This window comes from Orbicella faveolata, unplaced genomic scaffold (assembly GCF_042242905.1).
Source record: "Orbicella faveolata isolate gen_17 unplaced genomic scaffold, um_ofav_v1 contig_2, whole genome shotgun sequence".
In the NCBI taxonomy this organism is placed as follows: Eukaryota; Metazoa; Cnidaria; class Anthozoa; order Scleractinia; family Merulinidae; genus Orbicella; species Orbicella faveolata.
Genome location: NW_028301547.1, coordinates 23985406 through 24009831, shown reverse-complemented (window position 1 = coordinate 24009831; position 24426 = coordinate 23985406). Strand labels below are relative to the sequence as shown.

Sequence of the window (24426 nt, the reverse complement as noted above, 5' to 3'; positions counted from 1 at the left end):
AATACGTCCTGATCACGCGCGCCTAAACAAATATTTGTCACAAAAGACACTGCATGTGAACGTTCCCAAACTAAATTTATTCATGGTAGGAAAATTCAGGGCAGTAGGGTTTTGTTTGCCGAGTTTTGCGAAGCCAATCGACGACAGCTGAAGTGTTATTTCGGCGCGCTTTTTAATCCCAATACGCGCTCCGATTGGTCCAACTGGTTTGATTGACAGAGTATCACATGACCCAAACCTCAATTTCTCAAAGGCGTGATTGATTTTCAAACGAGTCGCTCGCTGTAGTCGACTCTCTTCTCGACCTTACTAATAAATTATTCGTGGATCTGTAGTCGCCGCATTTCGGTTCTCTTGCAAGGCGACCGCTTCAATAATGTTTAAGTTTTTTTCAAGGACACGAGACAGGAGCTCCGGTCATCTGAAGGACAAACAAGGACAGGATTTGCTTTTGTTCAACAAGGTTTGGTTTTGGCGGTTTTCTCGTCTTTCTCTTTGAATAGAATGTAACTCCAGGGACATGTGCTCGTATAAATACCCTCAATTTCTTGCAGGCTGTAGAACACGGATTTCCACCGAAACCCTCAGCAATCGCTCACGATTCGGAGCTAAACTTGTTGGCTGTTGGAACAAGCAATGGACTGCTGAAAATGTATCCTTTGGTAGTAAGATAAGAGAGGTTTTTGTCGAAAGCGGAGGTCTCCCACCCTTACCCAGACAGTCCGTTTGGCTTTGTCTCAGAAATGTCTATAACACCTATACGGAATTAAATTGTATTTCCAGAAATGGCAGGATTTTTTTGTCGGTTCGATGCATATAGGAGTTCGAAACTTAGGAAATTCAGATAGATCTATCAATTCGTAGTCAGGATAAATCATGATTTAATTGCATATTCAAGCGAGTACAGTAGTTCGAAAACCCAAAAGGCAACTAACATGTGCGGCCTTTACACACTTCAAACGTAAACTTTAGGGCTTAGTCATTCGTGATTTCTCTGTTTCTTCCAAACGTCAAGAACTATGAGTCTTGCGCTTCTCAGTTATGATGAAATAGCATCGTGGGAACTTTCAAAACACCATTCCCAAGGGCCATGATTTGCACGCTGTTCTTGCGTTAAACACGAGCTCACTTTAAAATTATGGCTCCTAGATTATCCTTCGCTGTAGTTTTCATGTAGAAATTTAGGCAAATGTAGTTTTCGTTGAGGATAGGAGCTCGTATTTTGCACAAACAGTGCAGATCGGCCATATTCCTTCTTGCGTATAAACACACGTGTCCTCGCTTGCAAGTAGCTTCCATCGATATGCGTTCGATTAATTCCCACTTTTGTCGTGGCATTAGGCCCCTTGTTATGGTGTGCAGATGGCTGGGACAATCTTGTTTCAGGAAATCTAACCAAGCTGATCTTTGATCAGGACGAGGCAAGCTTCCAGCAACTCTACTCGGAAACCGTTCACTTCGTCTGTTGCTACGAGAGAAATTTTATTTTTGCGAGGAAACCAGCGTGTCGTTTTTTTCTAAATAATTCTAAATGAAGTTAATGTGGTTTCAAGCCGGGCTAAACGAAAGAAACAAGCATAGCGTTTTACGAACTTGGAAACCGAAATTCTTAAGAGGCATTACAACCAAGCAAAATTCTGCGTTGACGATAAACTGAAGATGTCCATGTCTTCGTGGTTCCATAATTCAGCGCACCGTTAATTTTCTTCCATGTTCGATGTTAGCCATCGAGAGCGCTCTTCTCGCTAATTTTCATTATTTTGCACCTGTTTGATGGCTCCACGAGAGTCATCTTGTGATATACGTTTGTCTAGAAAACTGCATTTAGGTATTTTTAGTCACGCGCTCATCATTATTTTGTTTATAATATATTCTCCATTCAAACAGTATATACATCCCTGGTATATTTTCTTTGACTCGTCTGTTAGCTATGGTCGACCTGGAGTGGAGCTTTCTGCTCGTCATCAGCAAGAAACAGTGATTCAAGAGTTACATTTTCTGCCCGAACAGGTAACTAACCGGCGAACAAGTTCTGTCGATCCTTCGACTGCAATCGATAGAGGGGAAAATTGAGGGTGTGTTTTGCAGGGTGGGGCTATTTTGAATGAAATTAGTCGAGAAAATTCTGCTTGTAGCTCTTGCAAAATGGTTGATTTTTACTGTCATTGCCTGAAATATTATCGATTGCAATCTTTTCGACTAAATTGAAACGGCTTTTGCTTTACAGACTGGTTAGCTTCTCACACAGGAAATCAATACAAGCTTATTTATTTTGTCTTGCATTAGAATAAATTTAGGTGTCGATTTCAAACATTAGAATGACCTAGGTGCTATTTTTATGTTGTGCTGCTAAAAAAATGATCGAAACACGAATCTTCTTTGTTACTTGTAGGTCCTATGTTACTCCTGATTTGTGTTCGTTTGTGATCAAGCGTTTAAAATTTGGTTGGAAAGTAAACAGAGATTCTAGAATTTATCAAAGTATTGATATTAGCAGTTGTTTATAAGTGAATAAAATCACTTGGCCTTAGTAGAAAGGACTACCATTGCGCAATTCATCATTTCTATTTTTTTCACAGAAATTTTCACACTTGCAGCACTGCTAAGCAATAAATTCTTAAAATATATTTTTCTCTAGCACCATGAAATTATATTCCGTCCAACCTTTGCTCAGATTGATTATAGTGGGTCACACTGCATGTTACTTCATGGCCTCTCTGCTTGGGCAAATTTGGTGTAATCTTACATTTCAAAACAGTTCAACTTTGTTCAAGTTCAAAAATTGAAATAGGAAATCCCTATTTCCAGCTCTGACCTTCATTGTAGATTTTTAGTAATGCCTTATATTCTCTCTGTTAGCCCACAGACCTGGTGTTCGGGCACATTGAGCTTAAATTTTCTTACAGTTGCCAAAAACAATATTGTACGTGTACTCTGGTCAAAGTTCGGTTGTTGATCATTTCAAGTTTCAATTCTGACGCTCAAAGTAAATTTCCACAAGTCACTTCACATCACTGATTACAAATTTTGCCTTTGTATTACATTGAAGAGATAATCTTTTACAAGTTTTGCTCAAAATGTTAAATGTTGGAATTGTTCCTGCACTAATTGTAGAGCTATTTTGCAAAGGTTTTCTGTATTGCAACAAGAATTTTATGAAATTTCAAACAAATGCAAGTCTAATTGCAAAACAGTCCCATGATAGTCATAACCCTTCAGTTTAAGTCACTGTTAGTCAAAAACCATATTTTTCTCGAGTTGAAGCTAGGTTAAAGTTTGGTTTCCTTTATATCATCAATGTTTCAAGGGAAACATGCTTAAAGTTGACAATGCATGTTTTTTTTTAATTAAGGGAATATTTACATTAATTAACATCTTGTTAATTCCGTGAAGTCATGTAATCTGTGCCAGTTAGGTCTCCAGTTTTTGTTCAGAGCTGTGTTTGTACTTCTGGGATAATTACCATTTACATGGGGAAACCGGAAGTTCCAGTTGGAAAATCAAATGGTTCGCGCCATTCTGTTTGGGAAGCTTCTGAAAATATGGGTTGTGATTTGAGGTGATGCTATTTGTCTACTCTTTTAAGTCTCTCTAGCTGATGTGGATATACTTTATAGCGATTCCCTCTCCCGCAACGTCGCATTCAACTGTTTAATATTTTTGCCTGAAATTTCCAACCAGATGGTTTCTGTAAATGGTAAGCACCCCTGTTTTATTTGCTTCTAGCCAAACTACGTAAGAGGGGTGTGAAGTCAAATGCATGCAGGTTTTTCATGCTCCATTTATCAGGATAGAACTGCTGTGTTTATGCAGTTGGTGATCTTAAAAATTATAGACTTTTTAAGGGGTGTTGAGTTATAAGAGGTATTGGCTTTTTGAGGTGCCATTTGCTGCATTACTAAGACAGAAATTTTATGATTAGAACATACTATAAAGAACAAAAAAGAGAATTTACAATTCTGTACTGCTTTCATGAAGATCATTTGGGTCTATTGTGATGTATTTTGTATTGTAAATCTGCTGGTGACAATTCATTTATTGATGCAAACTTTTTAGTTTTAAGTTAAGTTTTAAGTTGATTTGTTGGTTATTGTAGAGGCTTCCAGTATGATCCAAAGTAAAATGAGTGGTCGGTCCTGTTTTATACATTTGGAACTATGGTTCTCCCGTCAAACCAAACAGAAGTGACATTGTTTAATATGTTAATTACTAGTCTGAAATTTGTGAAATTTTTAACAAAGTTAAACAATCTTGTAATATAACCCAGTTGTTCAATCAAAGGCTTTTGTCGACCTGCTAAATTTGCGATAACAATCGTAATAACTATTTTAAGCAAATTCTGGCTACTCTGGCTTGAATTAATTTTGTTGTTATCATTTAGTTGATTTTGCAAGGCTAACTTGTACTTCTTATTGGACACATAATAGGAAGCAAATATATTTTCTTGTAATTTAGTGCCTTTACATGTAGATGAGCACAATTTGAAATATTGCTCCAAAAGGTTTTGTTTTGTAGCTTCATTTTTGTATGTTATACCAACAAATTTTGCTCTCTTTTGTTTTGTGTAAAGAAGGATGGTTGTGATTCGTCTTGTTTGAATTATCTTTGTTTTTCTTTCAATATATCTCACCACAATTGGATGTAGATTAATTTTAATAGCAGGTGACTGTTAGACTTGAGACAAGTTAAGAATTATCACCAGTTTATGTAGTGATAAATTGGGGCATGTAAGTGAAAGAAATTTTTCTGAACATTTTGAGGCTCAAATATGCAGGAGTTAAGAAAAATCGTTAAGTTCAGTTGAACCCAATCTCCTTACAGGCATCTATGTTCATGTACATACAATACACTGGGTCCCAGAGAAACCAGATTCCTTGTAATCTCTACCTGTACACTCTCTCTTGACTCTTAAGTTTCTGTATGATAGCCATTTGACTGTATTTTGTACTGTAAAGTAGAAGGATTGGTAATGCCCTACCATAGAAATCACTAGGTCCTCACTGCAATTTACAATATTCTGTATTACAAATTTGTCACTTGCATATTGTAGATCTTTTTAAAAATTAGAATGGAACCTCGTTTGGACTACTGCTAGTCAGGAATGTGTTAGTAACCAGGGAGTTTTTTCAACACTTAATTGAAAGCTCTTGACCTCAAAAACACAATATATGTTGCTTTCTAGAAATCACCCTTGGTTGTGTCTCAGCTATTAATTATTTTCAGCTTGTCTTGTTAGTGTGTGGGATTGTCAAAAGTTGCCGGCAGCAAGCTCAAGACACCATCTTTGTTATGATCAGCAGGCTACTGTCCTAGGCTAGTCTATTTCTTGAGAAAAGACAGCAAAATCCAATATCTATTCTAGGAATAGAGCTCTTAACTTCAAAACTATGAGACATTGTGTGGACATGTACCTACAAAACAACGGTAGACAAAAAAAATACAGCTGAAAGAATATTCTTAATAAACCTCACATGTTTGTCATACTGCAATATCATAAATCACTTTTAATATTGGCCTCTGCATATTAAGTTGTAAATGAAAGCCAAATAATTCTAAAGAAGAAATAAACTCTGGATAAATTGTACATGATCTTCCAGTTCTTAAATTGAAAAAGTGCCAATTTGCTAAGTTATCGCAGAATTTGGCATTCCTTGAAATAATTATCAATACTGCAAGGTTGTTCTTTTGATTTATTCCAGGCATCAGTGACATTTATATTGCCTTGTGTAGGTAAATTGCAAACAGATCAATTCAATGCTATGTTTTATTTTGCACGTAAATCAGTTCAAGATAAATGAGACATCCTGTAGTTGAACTCTGTGTCTAAAATGTCACATAAACTGTAGTGTGGAAACACTACTTGTAAAACAGTTTTTTTCCATGAGCACAAATATGGTTTTTCAGGAAGGAAAAGTAAATATAAAATAATCCTTAAGTTTATGTAAGTTTTATTTATCTTTCAATCACCAATCCCGGCTGAAAACCGTTTTAAATTTGGATGAAAACCAAGAGAGACAAGCAAGAATTAAAAGTTATTCATATACCTCATGTGAGACTACATGATATGTCTATCACTTTAAAATGCCTTTCTCATTGTGACAACCCAAATTTCACGATAAACTTCTAGTGATAGTTTTCAGTAAGTACATTGATAAAGAGATGATGGTTAGGTGTTAAATCAAATCTGCATGTGCGTCTGATAAAAACCCAAATACTGTAATAGACCTGTGTGAGAATGCTTACTGTCACCTACTCCAAAAAATTATCCGTCTGCTTCTAATTTTTGGGAGAACCCTGTTGAAGATCGGATTTGATTTATTTTACAAATGAAGAAGCCCTAATGGTGCTCTGTCAGCAGAAGGACGTTACATAAGCATGAAATTAGTGTCATGGGAAAAGAATGAGAAATGTGTTTGTACAGTTTTTGGAGTGTTTTTGTCACTTCCAAGTTGCCTTCCATTAAAACATTCTTCTTTCTTATAATATGGTAGGGCTTATTTCCTCGAGACAGTTACTTCAGTTTTGCAAAAGTTGAGCAATAAAAATTATTTTGAAAACACTAAGGTGCACCAAATGGGATTGTTTCAATATGGTCTGTGCCAGATAAGCCATCAGCATGCAAAATTAAATGCTCCTTGAACAAAAAAAACAAAACAGAGAGAACAATAGAAGCTTTTTATTTTTATGTTTGGTTACTTAAGCATGTTATGTAAGCTCTCCTCATGAATTGTCCATGGAATATTTCTAGGGACGTATCATCAGTGTCTGTGATGATGGAGAACAAAACACAATTCACCTTTGGGAAGTCAACAAAAAGGAAGGAAAATCAGTTCTGGAGGAGGTGAAGACATGCACTCTGGAGGGAAGGTAAAAAATCGTTTGGCAATGGAACATGAAACTGTAGCTAGTCTTGCCAAGAATATCAAAATTGGACTTTGAAACTTGAAAGTGAAAGGTCATTCCTAGAAATCTATGCCTTTGAAACTATAAATTACCTTTTGTGCCTGCCAAAACATTGTATATAATTAAATACACTGCCCATGAACATGTAGTTATAAGGCAGTTAAATTTTCAAACATACAAAGCAAAAATATTTGGATCCTTGATCTCGTTTTCGTAAGCAACTGTAAGGCTTTTGAGCAGTGTCTTTTCTTGTTGTGCTATGAAATCTCTTATCTGCAGGGTTCCAGCATCATTTCTAATGCTAATTTTACATTTTGTCTGGATCTTCTAGACTAAAGAAGATCTCTGTGTGCTGTTTATCCATGAAGACCAATCGTCTCTACCTTGGCACAGAGGGAGGTAACATCTATCTGTTGGACATCAACTCGTTTGAGCTTCAGGAATATATCATTTACCAGGATGTCGTGATGCAAAGGTTGGTGGGATATCTGTGAAACTGCATTTTACTTGCGTTCTCATGCCTATGACATCTCAAGAAAAAGTTCCCTTCCACACTTATATTTGTATTTCATTTGCATGTAGTTTTCAGGCAAAAAACCCTGAAATTCCACCAAACAACTTTCTTATTTTCCATAGAAACCCTGATAGCATTGAGAACATTTCAGCTGAAAAGACTGACACAACAGAATGTTTTTACTGATATTGTTGTCAAATGACAAGGTTGAATTAAAAATGTGGAAAGTGAAGTTAAAAACTTATTAAAGAGGAAAAAGGGCATGTAACACTGAGTGTGTTCTGTAATTCGGCCAATCCACAGTAAAACATTAATCACTGTATCATTTTAAAGGGATAGAGCTTTCAAGTGGTCATATTTTGTTATCTCAATTGGTAATTTGAACATTAAGTGAAAACAATAAATGTTATTGTTAAGGTGTGTAGACAGCAGGCGAAAAACAAGGTATTGTTCAAGACCAGCCCATCAATACCCTAATCCCCTGGGTTGTTTTCATAATATTCAGCATAACCAAGACTTACAGTTGCATTTCTGCTATTAATGCACTTGGCGATCTTAAAGGTCACTCTAGAGACAGTGATGATTATATTTTGGAGCCATCAGTTATTAGCTGCTAATAAAATCTTGCTCTTAGTGTCCAAGAGGAGAGCAAGACCAATGCAGGTTCTGTGGAGGCCATCCAGGAACATCCAGAGGATTCCAACAAGGTGAGAATGCAGCTGCATAAACCTCTTTGAGCTGCATGCTTTGACTTATTCAAGTTGTTTAATTAGAATTTGGAGAGTCTAAGTATTGGTGTTTGGAGCTCAGATAGTGCAGTTGTTTGATTTCTTGCCTGCTGGCTATGAGGCTTGAGTTCAGTTTGGGGTGAGAATTATATGGATGTGAGTTTTCCTCCCTCCTCAAAAACTGCCATTTTTACAAATTCTTTTTTGACATAATTGAAGGATCTAAAACTGCAAACCGGGCTTTTACATTTGGAGATAGAGCATTAAAGACCTCTCTATTGTACGGGTAAGAGGGGTTTATCACAAATGCACCTTCAAATATTGGCATTTTTCGAGTAGGAGCTTACTGGAATGAGAGAACTACAACAACTCATTGTGGTTTCTGTGTTCATGGATCACTCTGTTATAGACTTCTGATTGAGAATCTTGTTCTGTAGATTTTGATTGGCTACAAGAAAGGCCTGATTGTTCTTTGGAATCATGAGAGATGCAGTGTCCAAGCCACCTTCAGCGTCCAATCCTCTGATCAGCCACAGGAGGTGGAAAGCATCAGTTGGCATTCTGATGGAACCAAATTCATCAGTGCTCACGGTGATGGCAGCCTCACAAAGTGGTCGGTTGAAGGAAGCCCAGAAATACCCAAGGCTGTTACCCCTCTGGGACCCTTCCCTTGCAAGGCTATCACCAAAGTGGAGTGGAGTGATTCTTCTGTGTTCTTCAGTGGTGGGATGCCTCGTGCAAGCTATGGTGACAGGCACTGTGTGTCGCTAATTCAAGATGCCAACTTGGTTGACGGGGGTGACAACACCCCGCAAGTTGCATTTGACTTTACCTCGCGTGTTGTGGACTTTTTCACTGTGAAAGCCAATGGAACGGGTATGTGTGGATAAAAGGGAAACAATTTTCGCTTCCCTAGTCAACTTCCAATAAAATTAGGTGTATAACCGTCACTTTTGCTCGATGGTTGGCCCATTGTGGGCAATTGGCTCTTGCAGTTTACAGTTAAGTTCAAGCACAGACTAGTGGAGTGCTTCTTGATCGTAAGGCAGTCATTTTCCTGTGAAGGCCTTCCATTCTATTAAAAATAAGATTTGCTGTTGTCTAAGACAATTCTGTTTGACTTTTTGTAGATCCAGCTTATTTGGTTGTGTTGTGTGAAGAGGAACTGGTCGTCATTGACCTGATCACCAAAGAAGCAGGGTAAGATAAATGATCAGAACTTTATTAAGTACCTTTATATCATAAAAAAAAAACATTATGAATAACATATTTGTTAAGAATTGCACACAAATTGAGCTGTAAAAGCCAACCAAAGACAGAAAGAAAAAGATGACTGCCATGCTCAAACTTGTGAGCTTGACTTGTTTCGCTTCCTAGAAACCACATCAAGTTAGTCATTTTGGCACTTATTTTTCTGGCTGTTATGTTTAAGTGGTAGGAGTTATCAAACTAGTTTTCTTTCAACTGAAGGGAGCACACTTGAGGAATGCATTATTGAATGTGCATCAAATCAAAGAAAATCCTATATAACTCCAAATAGAAAGCATTTCATCATTTCAGTCTGATTTTCACCAGGGATGTCATAGAGGATATAACAAATTCTCATACAGTTTTTGACAGCATCTCAAACAAGTAGATCACATTTGGCTTAATATTTTGCTAATAGCCTGATCAATTGATTGATTGGTTGACTTGTTCTTGATCATTTGCACAGGTTCCCTACATTCATGAAACCTTACCTGGTGTGCCTGCACTCTTCTCCAATCACATGTTCGTATCACAGCCATGACTGTCCACAGAGTCTGTTTGACCAAATATTAAATGCTGGAAAGAAACAACTGCAAACTGACTTTTCTAGTGAGGTAAGTTATGTAGTTGTTATTGTTTTGTGCAGTGGTGTTAGGTGTAGTGATCAAATGGTTTGCGCATTGACCTTTGGGGCATGAGGTCCAGGTAAGAGTCGGGCTGGCATAGTTGGGGTGGGTTATGGTGTAAGAGACTAGAGACGTCTCACAGCACCTCTCTAACCAAGAGTGTAGATTGTTACCAGTAGCTTGTTAAGGCAATGTTGTCAAGACGGTGGGTGCGACCTGTGTTGGACAAGCATCCCATGGGGGGGGGGGGGGGGGAGTGTTGATGATTCTTCAAAGGGTCTGGTAATAGGTCTTGTAAGGTCTTCCATGAATGAATCAATGCCCTTTGAGAGAACAATAGAACAAAGACAAGAAATAATGTTCCTAGCCCCAAAGTAATGCAGCTACCATTCTATGAGGGCAAACAGGATAACAAGCTTCTGAGAGCTGCTGCACTTCTGTCTTGTCAAAATCATTAGAGGGATTACCTTGTGAATAAAGCCTATATAAGGGGATTAATTCCTTGCCCTTCATTCTCTTTTGATCTTGAAGCATCATGCTACTTAAACCAGAACTAGATGAGGCAGTGTACAAACAGGGTTCTTACACACAGTGAAAGTTGTTGATAGGCCTTGAATTTGAAATTCAAAATTTCATGCCCTGGAAGTCTGTGAAAAGTACATTGGGTCGTAAAAAAACATGAAATTTGTTGTTGGACTGTTTGACTAAGAAGGACAAAAAAAACACAGGAGGCAAGCTGGCCTAACAGTTAACATTTTTCAACATCTAAAGACGTCAGATAGCTTGGGTCTAGGGATTTTATCTGAAGGAAGTTTCATTTTGTTGCAGAGCTGGCCTATTACAGGTGGCAAACCTTTAGTTGAAGGTGGAGAAGCCAAGGACCTTCTTGTAACAGGGTGAGTTATTTTTGTATTTGCGTTTCCTTGTCCTTTCCTGGTCCAGCCAGCTGTTTCCCTTACATGATGGTGAAGCAAGGTGCTTTATTCTCACTGTACCACTCACCCATCCGAATGACTCGTATTAGTGACCTGTTGGGGAAATGGGGTAACCTGCAATTTACTCGCATTCCGTCAAGAATTGCTAGAACTCTCCCAAATATAAACAACAGGCTTTTAATTAGTGCACCTACTTCAGGAGATACAGCTAGCAAAAAATCTAACTTTTGCTAGGCATGTTTTGATTACATGAATTATGTTTCTGTTTCTTGTAGACATGAAGATGGTTCCATCAACTTCTGGGATGTTTCTCAGCTTGAAATGTGTCTCATTTACACTCTTCAAACTGCCAAGTATTTTGTTGGCGAACATGAAGGCCATGAATCCGAGACCAGAGATGCAGAAGAAGAAGTTTGGCCACCATTCAAGAAAGTTGGAAACTACTGCCCATACTCCGATGATCCACGATTTGCTGTGACCAAGATAATCTTGTCGCCGAAAGCAAAGAGCCTGACAGTGGCTGGAAATGGAGGTCAAGTTCTCATCTTTGACCTGTCAGAGGAAGAAACCAGCGTAGAACTTCAGGTATGACACAGTTACTTTGTACCAATCTTACTTCAGGGTTTGCACGGTATATAAAGTTGCTTTAAGCTGGAAACATTCTGATATCTCTATCAATCTTGTAAATTACTTGGGTTGATGACTCCCCGATCATAATAAATCAAAATATTAAATAAAGCGCTTAAAGTGTCATTTAATTTAGCACTCACTGTTGTAATAATTGAGGACTCTATGAATCGAGAGACAAATATTGGAAACAGAACTAAAAACTGGTTAAAAATCCCCACAGGTTTGAGGCTGACCAGTTGGCTATTTAAATAAGATGTGGAGGAGTTGAATTCGGGACCCCCATTCACAAATTCCATCCTTTGGTTGAACCTGGGACCTCCAAATTTGAAAACCAGCAACCTAACCACACCGCCTCCTCCAATCATGCATATCCATTGAATATACTTATTATAATTTATTTCCTATCAGATGGTGGAAATCGACTTTACTGAAGACAAGGAAAATTTCCAGTGGAAGGGTCATGGTCCCTTGCTTCCCAAGGAAGGTTCAGTCACAGTTCCTGCAGGTTTCAAACTGCAAACTGGTCTCCAGCTTATCCCAGCTGCACAGGTCAGTGCACTGGTTGTGGAAACTCAATGGGGACTCCTAGCAGCTGGTACTGTCCATGGGTTCATCTTGTATGATTACTTAAATAAGAAGACAGTCACAACAAAATGGACAGTCAGCCAAGGTAAGCTGTGCTTTGAAGTTTTTTTACTCTAATAAAAGGAAAAAAATGAAGGAAGAAGCTGGACTCTCCGATGTATTCGTCAGTATCGTAAAATAGACACACCTTAAATGCATGAAGCTAAAATTTATGCTTGACACAGTTATTCGCCCAATTCAAATTTTGTTTAATTCCATACTGTCATTTTGTGATTTTTATCTGCTGTTGTTTTCTAGTCCTCTTTTGTGGTAGGTTGAAGGTTTTGTTTCATCCTAAATACAATTACACAAAAATAATGTGTCATATGTAACCATCATTACGTAACAGAGTGCAAATCTCTGACAAACATGAAGATTAATTCGCATTTGATACTTTCTTGTTCAAGAAACGGACAGTGGAGAGCATCTTTCCAGAAGAAAATCGTTGAAAGAGAGCATCCGGAGATCCTTCCGTCGGTTACGTTCTCGTAAAGGATCCAGGGGTGGTGCAGAAAGAACACCCAAGAAAGAAGGTGAAGCTCCAGCATCTCCCACACCAGAGGCAGTGGCTTCTCCAGTGTCACGCCTTGTTGAGGAAAACCGTGTAGATGAGAGTGTGCTAAGCATGGTGCGCTGTTTATACTTTGTTGACACCTTCGTCAGGGATGGTAAGGCATTGATTATCAATTCAGCTCACATTTGCTTACATTTGATTAGAGTAACAGTGCTCTGGCTAGCTGTTATCAAAATTGTCTTTCCTAATTTGGATATGATTTTGCCAGATGCTACCAAAGTTTTGAAAAATACTGGATAAAATTATTCTGCAAGGCAAAATAGAACCAGTGTTTTGGGGAAATTGCACAGGACTACCCTGATGGAAATGGTTTATAGTCAACTGAATTTGAATTAGTGCCCAGCTGTCAAGAAAACAAAATTTCCATTCTAGGCTGGTGCAGTTTTGAATCTGTTTGTCATGTTTTTTTTTTTTCTTTTTCATGTGACATTTCTTTTCTTTCTCCATGTTTGTCATGTTTTTTCTTCATTTTGCAAGAGAATGATTATGAAGCAACTTTATAGCTGGGACAGTGGCCTTTTAAGGATACCATAATTTTCATTTGCACTTCAATAAACTGTTGAACCCAAACCTTTGTCCTCAGGAGTACATCACTGTCCATCGCTCTGGGCCGGAACCAATGCAGGCCACATCTATGTGTGTTACCTGACCATCCCTGAAGGAGAGAAGAGAAGTGAGGAGGAGGTTCAAGTAGAGATCGGCAAAGAGATCAAACTGAAACACAAAGCACCTGTTGTGTCCATGTTTGTTGTTGATAAGGATGGAATGCCACTGCTAGGAAATGTCATGGAGGATAAAGATAAAGGTAATTTTCAGTGCGTTGTTCACTCTGGGGATGAGTAGCTGGCCAATTTTCAAATTGGCCTCTGGATTGCACAGTCTTGAGTTTCATCACTGACCAGGATCATATGTTGTGTTCTTGGGCAGACAATCTACTCTTTTAGACTGCAGGACTTGAAAAAACCTTAAATTCTGTAAGTGCCCAAAATAATTGAGACACCTCAAGAAAATGACACCTTGAGACGATTAACTCCTTATTTTATCTCAAATGCATCTAGCTATAATTTTCTGATCCACTCGGCCACCCAATCCAATATTCTGTGGGTGCTCTGTGCAGTCTTGAAGAAAAAAGCAAAACCATCATTTGTTTGTGGGGGAGGTGGGATGTTTTATTTTTATTAACTTTCAGGTCAGTGGTTGATTTTTTCCCTTTTGTTTTTGGCAATCTCTTAGAACCTGACATGAGCGGAACACATTCCTTAGTGATTTGTTCTGAAGAACAGTTTAAAGTGTTCAGTCTACCCCATCTGAAGGCGCGTAACAAGGAGAAGCTCACAGCCATTGATGGCTCAAGAGTGCGTAAGATTGGCCTGATCAATGTGAGAAGCAAGAATGATGATTCTGGAATGGTTTACCACTGCTTGGCTTGTGTAAGCAACCAAGGAGATTTGATCGTCTATTCCATTCCAAACCTGAAAATCCAGATCAAGGCCTCTGCCATGAAAAAGTCAGATGTGGACGCTATTAGATCCCTGGTGTTCTCAGTCAGTGGTCAAGGATTCTATCTCAGTTCAAGAAGCGAGATGCAGCGGTTCACACTCTCTGCAACAGACTTGTAAGTGTGGTTTTTATTAAGATGTGTTTAATTGCTGTCAGTAAGTGACAATTGCAGCAAACCATAGTAGTCATAGTAGAACCCATAGTAGTCCTCAATAATATTTATTTATCAATACGATAACTGCAGAAATTCTCAAGTGCTCATTGGCTAATTTTCATTGTTAATAAGTGGACAGACACATGAATTTATAATTGAAGGGGTGAGTGCAAAACCATGCTAAGTGACGATTTGGGTGAAAAAAAAAATTTCGCGAAAGGGTTTGAATTTTTGCATGTGGTCTTCAATGTAATAGAAAAATGCAGCCCTGTATTTTTGTCGCTGGTTTTTGCTTCGTTTTCGAGTTATAACGTATGCAAAAATACTTGGCTTTTCCTAGCCATGTCTTTAGTAGTTTATTTGTTGAACAGCAAACAGGCAGACTGTTTATAGTGTATGAAGTCAAAATCAAATCTCACAGCATATATAGAGCGGAAATCTGGGAACAGATTGTTTACATCGGCTATTGTGACGTGAGCACAACACGTGAATCGATCGAGCGGCAAACGAAATATCATCGAACAAAAAAGATATGTGCTGCATTAGAGCTCTGTCAACTAATATCTTAAGCATTGTGTTAAAGTACCTTGTATGCCTGCCTGGTGGTTGAGAGGCATCATAAAGCCTCGATAAACCCATAAGTCATCAGCACGTTTTAAAGAATCAAAATGTGTTCTGAAACTTCAAAGGTAGCTGATATACCGTAATTGTGTTATCGGCGTTCGAAGTCAGATCGAGCCAGGCAGCAAAGTCCAAGAGCAGTTCTTGCCCAAGAAAAATACCCTGTGGTGAGTTGTGGCCCATTTGCCAAGCGTTGCTAGTGTCAAAGTTTGGAAAGTGAAAACTGGTTTTTGACTTATAAAATTTGTCTTGTATCGACCGCCATGTTTTCCCGCGCACGAGGTGTAAAGACCCTTCCCGGCATGCATTGCGATCACGTTCTGCTCGCGCTTCTCGAACTGGTAACTAGATTGTTTCGGTTTTTTTCATTTAAAGATAATAATGGCCAACAAGTAGCAATCGATTGTAACATAGATCTGTGATCCAGGTTGCGTTGATTTTATTTCATATCGGCATGATTTGTAGTGTTTTGAACTTTTGGGATCAGCGGACATGCAGATGTATGGAGACCCGTACATTGCGCAGAAGGGTTAATTTGTTAATCTGTTAGGCAGTGCATGACATAAAGCTACGATCGCGTTTGTCAAAAAACATGTATTTATCTCGTGATTTTTAGCCATTTAAGACGTTGCTGTATTTGGAAAAGTGCTTATTTGATGTTTACTTGTTCAGTGCAGATAGTCATTGTCCCAGATAACCAAAGTAAGTTCCAGATGTTAACACTATTTTCCGGCCGCCATATTTTACCTATTTAAACCTGAAATCAACATTTTTGAGCTTATACGTTGCGTGAAATTAACATTTTGCTGTTTTCTAAGTGAAATCAACATCCTTGCCGTCACGCGTTACGTGAAATCAACATTTTTGAGCTTATACGCTGCTTTAAATCAACATTTTCTGTTTTCTAAGTGAAATCAACATCCTTGCCATCATGCATTAACGTGAAATCAGCATTTTTACCTATTTAGACCTGAAATCAACATTTTTGAGCTTATACACTGCGTGAAATTGACATTTTGCTGTTTTCCAAGTGAAATCAACATCCTTGCCGTCACACATTACGTGAAATCAGCATTTTTACCTATTTAGACCTGAAATTAACAATTTTTAGCTTATACGTTGCGTGAAATTAACATTGTGCTGTTTTCTTAGAGAAATCAACATCCTTGCCTTCACGCGTTAACATGAAATCAGCATTTTTACCTATTTAGACCTGAAATCAACATTTTTGAGCTTATACGTTGCGTGAAATCAACAACCTTCTCGTCACGGGTTAACATGAAATCAACATTTAAACCTTTTTTGACCTGAAATCGACATTTTTTAGCTTTTACGTTGCGTGAAATTGACATTTTGCTGCTTTCTAAGAGAAATCAACATCCTTGCCGTTGCGCGTTAACAGGAGTCAACGTTTTAACCACTTTTGACCTGAAATCAACAAATTTGAGCTTATAGAAGTTGCGTGAAATTGACATTTTGCTGGTTTCTAAGTAAAATCAAAGTCCTTGCGGTCATGGCGGGCCGATCCCTTGTTATAATAAACCGAGGCGAGACTTCAACTTATAACAAAGGCCACGGCGCTAGGTATTTTAATCAAAAGTGAACTTTGTCGAAAACGCTCCAAATTTTGCATGCAGTTTTGTTTAGGTATGTTTAACAATGTCCCGGAGTTTTTCCGCTAAGCTTCACTTCGTTTTCGAGATATTGCGTATGCAGAAAAACCACTCGGTTTTCCTAGCAGCGTCTTTATAAACGAAGCAAAAACCAGCGACAAAAATACAGGACCACGTTTTTCTATTACATTGAAGACCACATGCAAAAATTCAAGCCCTTTCGCGAAAATTTTTTTTTTCACCCAAATCATCACTTAGCATGGTTTTGCACTCACCCCTTCAATTTCTGCAATGCATGAACGAGCCAGAGTAGACAATTTGACAATTTGTCATCGTAAAAAGAAAAAAGAAATTGACATCAGTTTTCATGTGTCTGTCCTGCTATTGACAATTAAGTTTGTCATAACATTGTCAAAGTAGTCTACCTTGAGAATGTTATGACAAAATTCATGATCAATAACAGGACAGATGTATGAAAAACTGACATCAATTTATTAATATTATGTAATCATAATTTAAAGCAGTTGTCAAGTTTATTCAACCTTGGCAGTTGTTATTTTGAAAACTATAAAGCCTTGGAAGAAAAATATTACCTCAATTTTATACTGATCATTACTTCTCATCACTTCCTAAGCTTGAGATTTTTTGAGATTCAAGGTGAATAATTATGTGCCAGTGAGAAGGCTGTATGCCTGGCAAAGGAGTCTTTGTACTGAATTTGGTTGTTAATCTAGTCCAACTTAAAGAGACAAACCAAATCTCTGCAATTCTATCTTCAAGCTGAAATGTTAGACTTCATTTCCAGTAGTGATGGAAAGAGAGACGTGAAAAGAAATGGTGATATTTGCTATGCTTCTTATGAATGCAGCTAAAAAAGTATTCAGCTATCAGTTACTTGAGCTAAAATCTTAGCCCGTAGTGAGATCTGAGGTCTTCACTGTAGCTTTTGTTTCTGACTGATTAATCCCTTTCTTATTAAAAGGAAAGCATTTTATTATCCCAAGCAAATGGGTGATGATATATTTATTACTGGAAATGCTTAAGATCAATGAATAAAATTATGTCACCTTGTAGAAACCAACACTGATCTGCCACTTTCTGATGTGAAGCAGCTGAAGCATGGACATGCTCCATGTTACCATTTTGAATGGTGTCTGCTTTTATGAGGTGCTTTATAACTGTTCTGAAATTCTTTGTTATTTTGTTGGTTTTTACAGGTTGAAACCTGATTGTGTGTTGGAGCTTGCTGAAGGAATGAGACCCCCTGAACCAGAACCCGAAGTTGTTGCCGAAGAGACTGAAGAAGACAAGAAGGACAGAAAGAGCTCAACATCCAGTTCATCCTCTTCATCATCATCTTCTGATGATGAAAAAGATGAAGAAAAGAAAAAGAAGAAGGAAAAGAAGAAGAAGGAAAAAGCTGAAGCTGTCGCAGAGGCTGTAGCTACCCCTGAAATAGCAGGAGAAGTTGCGGCAGAGGTGGAGGCAGAAGTGGAGGAGAAGAAGGAAGAAGTTGAAGATAAAAAGGAGGAAGTTGAAGAGAAGAAGGATGAGGTGGAAGAAAAGACAGATGATGCTGCAGTCGTATTAGCCAATGAAGGAGGAACGACTGTGTCAAAGGTTTTCATTTCTGAACAGCGATCATACACCCACCAGTCATCCTCTTCGGAGGAAAAAGGTGTCCCAGAGCAAACATTTGGTGAAGACATGAATATGTTCTCATCTTCTGAAACTTCATCTTCAGTCACCACAACCACCCGTGTCGTCAGCTCTAAGCAAGTGTTCACCTCCTCCTCTACCACGCAGCGAATAATCACATCAGAAGGAACTACGATTGAAACAATTGAGAATGGTGAATCTGAAAAGGTAAACTACCTAAATAATGTGATACCCTTTGTTCACTTACATCTATCTGTTCATGACCCAATTGACTGTTACCATACTTAAGAGTTGTTGGCAATTTAATCAGGAAGCAGCATGCTGGTGTTGTTTGAGGGTGCTTGATCTAAAATCTGGAGGTGTCTGGTTTAAATTCTCAGTCCTTCCACCAGCTGGAGTTGTTCTTTGTAGTCCCAAGTTAAATTACCCCACTGTGCTGTTCAAGTACTCAACTGGTCAACGTCCTACTAGTCAGCAATTTTAACCAGTTTTGTTCTATTGCGATATTTGTTTGATAATAAAGTGTTGTCACTGAGCACAGCATTGCTTCAATGTAGCTACTTTGACATTTAGGCAACATCTCAACATCCTTTTTTGGTAATGGAGGTCAGCTAAATTTGCTGACTCTGTTGTCTTTTCAGCTTATGTTGAATGACCCTGATCTTCAAAAAGCAGCTGAAGATATGCTTAATAATGATGCCCATGATGAGGTAAGGAAAATTATATTTCTCACTGTTTTTTTTTTTTCCCAAGCTAACAATCCACTTTAAAATAGCCACATCTACTGTATGCTTGTTGATTATATGTATCACTGGTTCGATCAAGTCATACTTTCCTTCGTGATTTTGGATACATCCATGGTTGCAAGTCAGATACCAAGAGTAACATTTCAGGAAGAATTTTATGTCAGAATGGTTTCTTCTTAAAGCGATACTGATTGTTTGGTTTTTCTTACTAATTGTAGTGAAAATCTGAAAAAAAATTATTTACGTCAAGAAGCATATGAATCTGGTTGTGGAATACTCATTCATTCCATGCTGTAAACTTTGCCATTGTGCTGTGTTGGCTCTACAAGATGAAACAAACCATCTGAAACAGCCTTAGGTACCAAAAGGAAATCGTCCAAATAGCACTCTTATTTTGTTAAATTGGATTTTTGTGTACAAATGCAGATTAGATTTGCTTGAAAAAGAACATGGACGGTAGTAGGTGACTTTGTTTTGATGGATGCCTTTATTGAAGTGTGTATTTAAATATAATTTATTATGCAGTTTAAATTAATCGTTATTCTTGTTTAGAATAAGCTGCTATTTACAGCTGTTTTTTGTTTGTTAAATTGTTGAACGCTGCTCTTTGAAGAGTGCTTATCTTTGCCATAATTGTTTTTAGGTTGAGCAAGCTTCCAGTTGAGAAAGGCATTCATTTTAGAACAGGTCTAAGTGCAGTTACTTTCTTTTCATTGTTTGTTTTGGCATTTTTGTGTTTGTGTTATGACTAGTTAGTCCTCAGATTACCACCTCCAAGGGATTTGTTTTTTCCTTTTTTATGACCACACATGACAACTTGGTAGAGGTCTACTTTTTGTTTAACATTTTAAGAAAGATAAATCTTCAAGCTGGCAATCCAAGCAACCGTAAAACAAATTTGATAGACTGGCCCACCTAGACTAGCATAGCTATCTGCGGGCCAATCCAGCTGTAAAATGTAGGTTTTATTAAGAAATAAAATGATGATGATGATGATTTAAAAAAAGGCAGCAGTTTAAGATATAAATTTAAGTTGTAGATGGAGTTAGGTTGCTTTAAAATAAACATTCAAAAAAATAAACGTAAGAGCACTATATGTCCAGTGTAGAGTGATCCATCTACGTTTTCCAAGTTAAAGAATGCCAACTATAATAAGGTTTACACAAAACGTTGCAGTCTCCAAGAGTTTCTCTTTTGTCGTTCTTGCATATATTATCAAGACACTGCTCATTCCATACTGTTGATATCTTGAAACGCTGCTCCAGTTTTTTCTTTTTTTTTTTTGTTTTTCTTCAATAAGAGTGTATTTTAATCCATTATGAAATGAAAGCTTTGTTTGCTGTCACTGAATTTTCTTGAGACAAGTTATAATAGAACATGGTTTTACTGAGGGCAAACATGCCTATTGTTCATCGCGCTATTAAAAGTTTTTAAAACATTTTTCTTTGAAAATGTGTCATTGAACACTTGTGGAAGTGCTCAACATGATAAAGTCATAAGCCTTTAATGCACAACTGAAAATTGACATTAACAAGAACTAATTTCTTTAACATAAGTATAAGGAATTCAAACTCTTCAAATAAAAAAAGGACAAAACAGTGTTATGCTTATGGCACAAAAATGTTTGAACATTTGGCTCAACAACAGGAAAAAACAATGGAAAAGTCTTAAAATCTGTCATCTGCCCCTTTGGTCTCTGTTCCTCCATCGTCGTGCGTGGTTTATTGAAGTGATAAACCATACAAATCCTGACTAGCGCTTTACAGTTAAAGCCAATTTTTGGGCCTTCCACTTAGTGAAAGGTAAGGCATTCTCTAACGCTGTTTATTCTTCTCCTAACAGATGGACTCTGTAGATTCTTCTGATAACGACAGAGAACTCACAGCAGCAGTCAGGGGAAAAGGATTCAAGAGCCCAGGAAAACTGTTTATAAAGAAAAACACTGGGAACGAGGGAACCGAAACTGCGGGCTCATAAATCTTGATTTTGATGTATTCACTATACACTAGGGACTTGGATTTAGGAGGCATTTATTGTTTTACATCTCTTCTCCTTGATGGAAAACTACAGCAGCCTTTCAGACGTTTTTGTAGTCAACAGACCATAGTAGCTGTTTCACGTCTTTAGTTTAGTTAGTAGTAGCTTTTTTGTCTGTTTGCATTGATTTTTTTTTGTCTTCATTTGTTTGAGAATCCGAAAGTATCGGAATATTTTCGAGAAGTACGTAAAAAGCAAGGTAACAAACTAGGAGTGTAATTGTTTTGATCACAGATATTCTTTGAGATTGCAGAGATGAATTCGAAGCTTGGCTAGAAGGAAATTTTTGGATGTCTAAGGCATCTTTATTTAACTAATCTTCTTCCCCAGACCGTTTTATTAAGGGACAAATCGCCTTCTGTTCTGGTTAAGTTTCGTACGAAAGCTTTTCCCATAATTAATTGCACACCCAATCTCTCTCCTGTTTTCATCTCTGAAATTCCCGAGGTACATTGCGCCTCTCTTTTCAGTTTTTTTCTCAATTGGAGTGAACTTTTGACTCGCTTGTTTACTCGTTCGTCTGTTTGCAGTCAAAACACGGCAAGAGTTTTTGCTAAGTCGAGTGCCCTGCACTTGAATTAGATTTTTAACTGTAGGATAATTGTTTTAAAGAGTGGCTTCAATTAAAGGTCGTACTTGTAAACTTCTAGTATTTGTGATTCTTGGGTCTTCCAACAGATTGCTCTCCCTCCCTTTGTTTCCCTGCCTCTTGGGAGGGTGGCAAAGGGTTTTACACGCGATGCGTGACGAGGACGAAACTTTGGGTGACGCGTGATAAGCAAATACCCGAATTTAAAGTGGGAAAAGTTAACAATAGCTAAAATTATATGCTACGTGAATCATGTTACTTCCCTCTCCTGAGCAAGAGGGTTTCAAAGCTGCTTGAATTTTTTCTAGTCTGTTCCAGGCGGTCGTATAGTCGGGGAGCAGCGCAAAAAACACGGCGAGAGGAAAATACTGTGCTCAACTAAACGGAAGTCTTGACAGCCTATGAGTTGCACTCCTCAACCACAACTAAATACTTTGTAGAGGAAAGCTTGAAATTTTAACCACTGCTTTTGTTAAAAGTAGGTTGGTTTTAAGGGTCATCCTTCCACAACATATGGTGGTCTGACGCAACCTTTAACTCGGGGAGGGAGAAGCGGGATTTTTTTACTTCCTGTCCAAATATTAAAATTTTCGATCCCCGTACGACATCTGTTCAGTTCACATAACTTGAAAGGAGTGGCAATCCTCTCTAGGCAAAAAGATGGCGACTGGTACATTTACCCACAGTTTTTAGCGCAACCCAGGCTACTCAATGACCTTTGTACAGGGACAAATATAAACATTTGGCTTTCTTAGTGCCTTATAAGCTGTGTAAGTTTGCAAGGCATTGTAGTAAAATGAACAGCCGCCATCTTTTTTCCTACGGTGGATTGTGAACGATAAGGGACCCGACGTGGGAAAGTTGGCCTTTTTATTCCAAAACATCTCTTGTCAATCCCTTTAGGATCTCCTCACCGGCAGCGATGCCCCTAACCATCTCAAGCTTATAAAAGACCCCCCTTCCTTGCCAATACCCTAAAACGCTAGCCCGTTAGTACACTTGCAGAAGGCAAGAGGACCTTTTCGCGCCGGAAGTCTGGGCTGATATCGGGTGTACTCGGGGGACTGGGCTAAATTACCAAAATGGCGGCTGATTGATTCAACTATGGATCGACTCTCATCTCTGGCTTTCGAGGCTGTCTGTACGCCGCATAATAATAATAATGGATGTAGCGTACTACACGCTGCATGCATTGAAAGGGACGTTACTACATGTAAAACTATTCTTTGTTGTAGTCCAAGCAAACTGGACACGGCAATAGCCTTGAGGGTAAAGATGGCAAAGAACTCCAAAGCCACGTGTGACACTTCTGTAACAGCAAGAGATCTTGTCAAAGGTAACAACGACGCCCCAGAATTGTTAAAAATTATCGAGAGTGCCGACAAGAACACACAGCAATTGTCACTCGTGCATGAAGCGGCACGTAAAGGTAGTGTTAGACACGTCAAAAGAGTTTTAAAGATGGGGGAAAGTATTGACGAACCTTCGCCATTCCGAGACGATGGATCGGCCACGCCTCTGTTACTTGCTGCAGCCTCTAATTCATGTCGAGTTGTACGATTTCTGGTTGAAAATGGAGCAGACGTTAATGGAAAAGACAGAGGTAGGAGAGGAGTTCTCCATTACGCAGCAATGGGAGGAAACAAAGACACAGTCTTGTATCTTCTCCGCTTGGGTGTTCCTGTCGACTGTAAATCGACTTGGGGAAAGAGTGCGTTACACATGGCAGCTGGTAAGGGTCACGCTGAAATTGTAGGCATTCTCACTCAAAATGGAGCTGATCTCCAATCTTCTACCGGATTTGGAGACACGCCTCTCTTACTTGCTGCAGAAGAAGGTCATGTTTTATGCGTAAAGGCACTTGAGCAAAATGGTAGCAGTGTAAATGTCTCAAACATGGCCCTTTACACCCCACTTCACAACGCAGCTAAGGAAGGATACAGAGAAGTTGTGAGTTACCTTCTACGAAGTGGGAGTCGTGTTGATACTACATCTGCTAAAGGAGAAACACCTTTGAGCTTAGCAGTGAGAAAAATTAATAACAAAGACACCGTTGCATTATTACTTTTGTATGGAAGTAGTCTCAACTTGTGTGATCGATATGGACGAACACCTCTTCACTATGTTGTAGAAAAGGAAGTCGCTGAACTTTTAGTTGAGAAGGGTGCTGACCTTCATGTTAGAGACTTTGAGGGGAAAACACCACTGTTCTTAGCAGCATTAGATGGTTACGAAAAAGTTGTTGAGTTCCTTATCGAAAAAGGAAGTACTATAAACACGTCTAGTGGTTCAGGTGACACGCCCCTCCATGAGGCAGCAATCAGGGGGCATGTCAACATAGCCCAACTATTGCTACAACATGGAGCTAACATTAATGCAAGGAGAATGACAGGGGAAACTCCACTCTTTCTTGCTATCATAGCTTGCAAGTTTGAAATGAAGCAACTCTTAATTTCATCCGGTGCTGTTATGAACATTTCGACTTTTGAAGTTCAAGAGGCTTAAGGTAGCCAATAAATATAATAAATTGGAAACATGTCCTTTGTTTCTTTAGAGTTACTGAAAAAAAAAATTGAAGTCTGGAAGAATAAACCAATGTTGGAGTTCCATTGTCCTGAAATTAACCCAGTAAAACTATAGACAGAATTACTTCATTTTTCAATAAATAATCCCAACTTGAATAAACAGATGTCTCTCTGTATTGTCAAGTTATTACCACAGCAAA

The 24426-nt window shown here is 38.4% G+C and overlaps 2 protein-coding genes across 3 annotated transcripts; both read left to right on the top strand.

Moving 5' to 3' along the window:
* The first annotated feature begins 144 nt into the window (after nt 1-144).
* LOC110060292 (LLGL scribble cell polarity complex component 2-like) lies at nt 145-21755 on the top strand. 2 transcript variants are annotated; one of them, XM_020767051.2, is made up of 19 exons: nt 145-463; nt 555-652; nt 1929-2010; nt 6749-6867; nt 7235-7378; nt 8052-8124; nt 8583-9021; nt 9276-9345; nt 9860-10007; nt 10848-10915; nt 11230-11539; nt 11993-12254; nt 12616-12876; nt 13366-13587; nt 14016-14397; nt 17888-18536; nt 18971-19039; nt 19719-19762; nt 20918-21755. In XM_020767051.2, exons 1-18 carry the CDS (start codon nt 377-379, stop codon nt 19737-19739), a joined length of 3504 nt encoding a protein of 1167 aa, XP_020622710.2. In that variant the 5' UTR covers nt 145-376; the 3' UTR covers nt 19740-19762; nt 20918-21755. The 2 variants fall into 2 exon arrangements, with proteins under 2 accessions (XP_020622710.2, XP_020622709.2); XM_020767050.2 differs by lacking the exon at nt 19719-19762.
* Nucleotides 21756-22493: 738 nt separating this feature from the next.
* On the top strand, nt 22494-24386 carry LOC110060293 (uncharacterized). The gene has a single exon (XM_020767052.2). The coding sequence runs from the start codon at nt 22806-22808 to the stop codon at nt 24204-24206; it is 1401 nt and encodes a 466-aa protein (XP_020622711.2). The 5' UTR covers nt 22494-22805; the 3' UTR covers nt 24207-24386.
* Nucleotides 24387-24426: the final 40 nt, after the last annotated feature.

What these genes read in the sequence shown, in the direction of transcription:
- LOC110060293 (XM_020767052.2), top strand. Translation starts at nt 22,806, where the DNA reads ATGGATCGACTCTCATCTCTGGCTTTCGAGGCTGTCTGTACGCCGCAT.
- LOC110060292 (XM_020767050.2), top strand. Translation starts at nt 377, where the DNA reads ATGTTTAAGTTTTTTTCAAGGACACGAGACAGGAGCTCCGGTCATCTG. An exon ending in ACATGCACTCTGGAGGGAAG is followed by an intron (nt 6,868 to 7,234) that starts GTAAAAAATCGT and finishes TGGATCTTCTAG; the next exon opens with ACTAAAGAAGATCTCTGTGT. An exon ending in TGACACCTTCGTCAGGGATG is followed by an intron (nt 12,877 to 13,365) that starts GTAAGGCATTGA and finishes CTTTGTCCTCAG; the next exon opens with GAGTACATCACTGTCCATCG.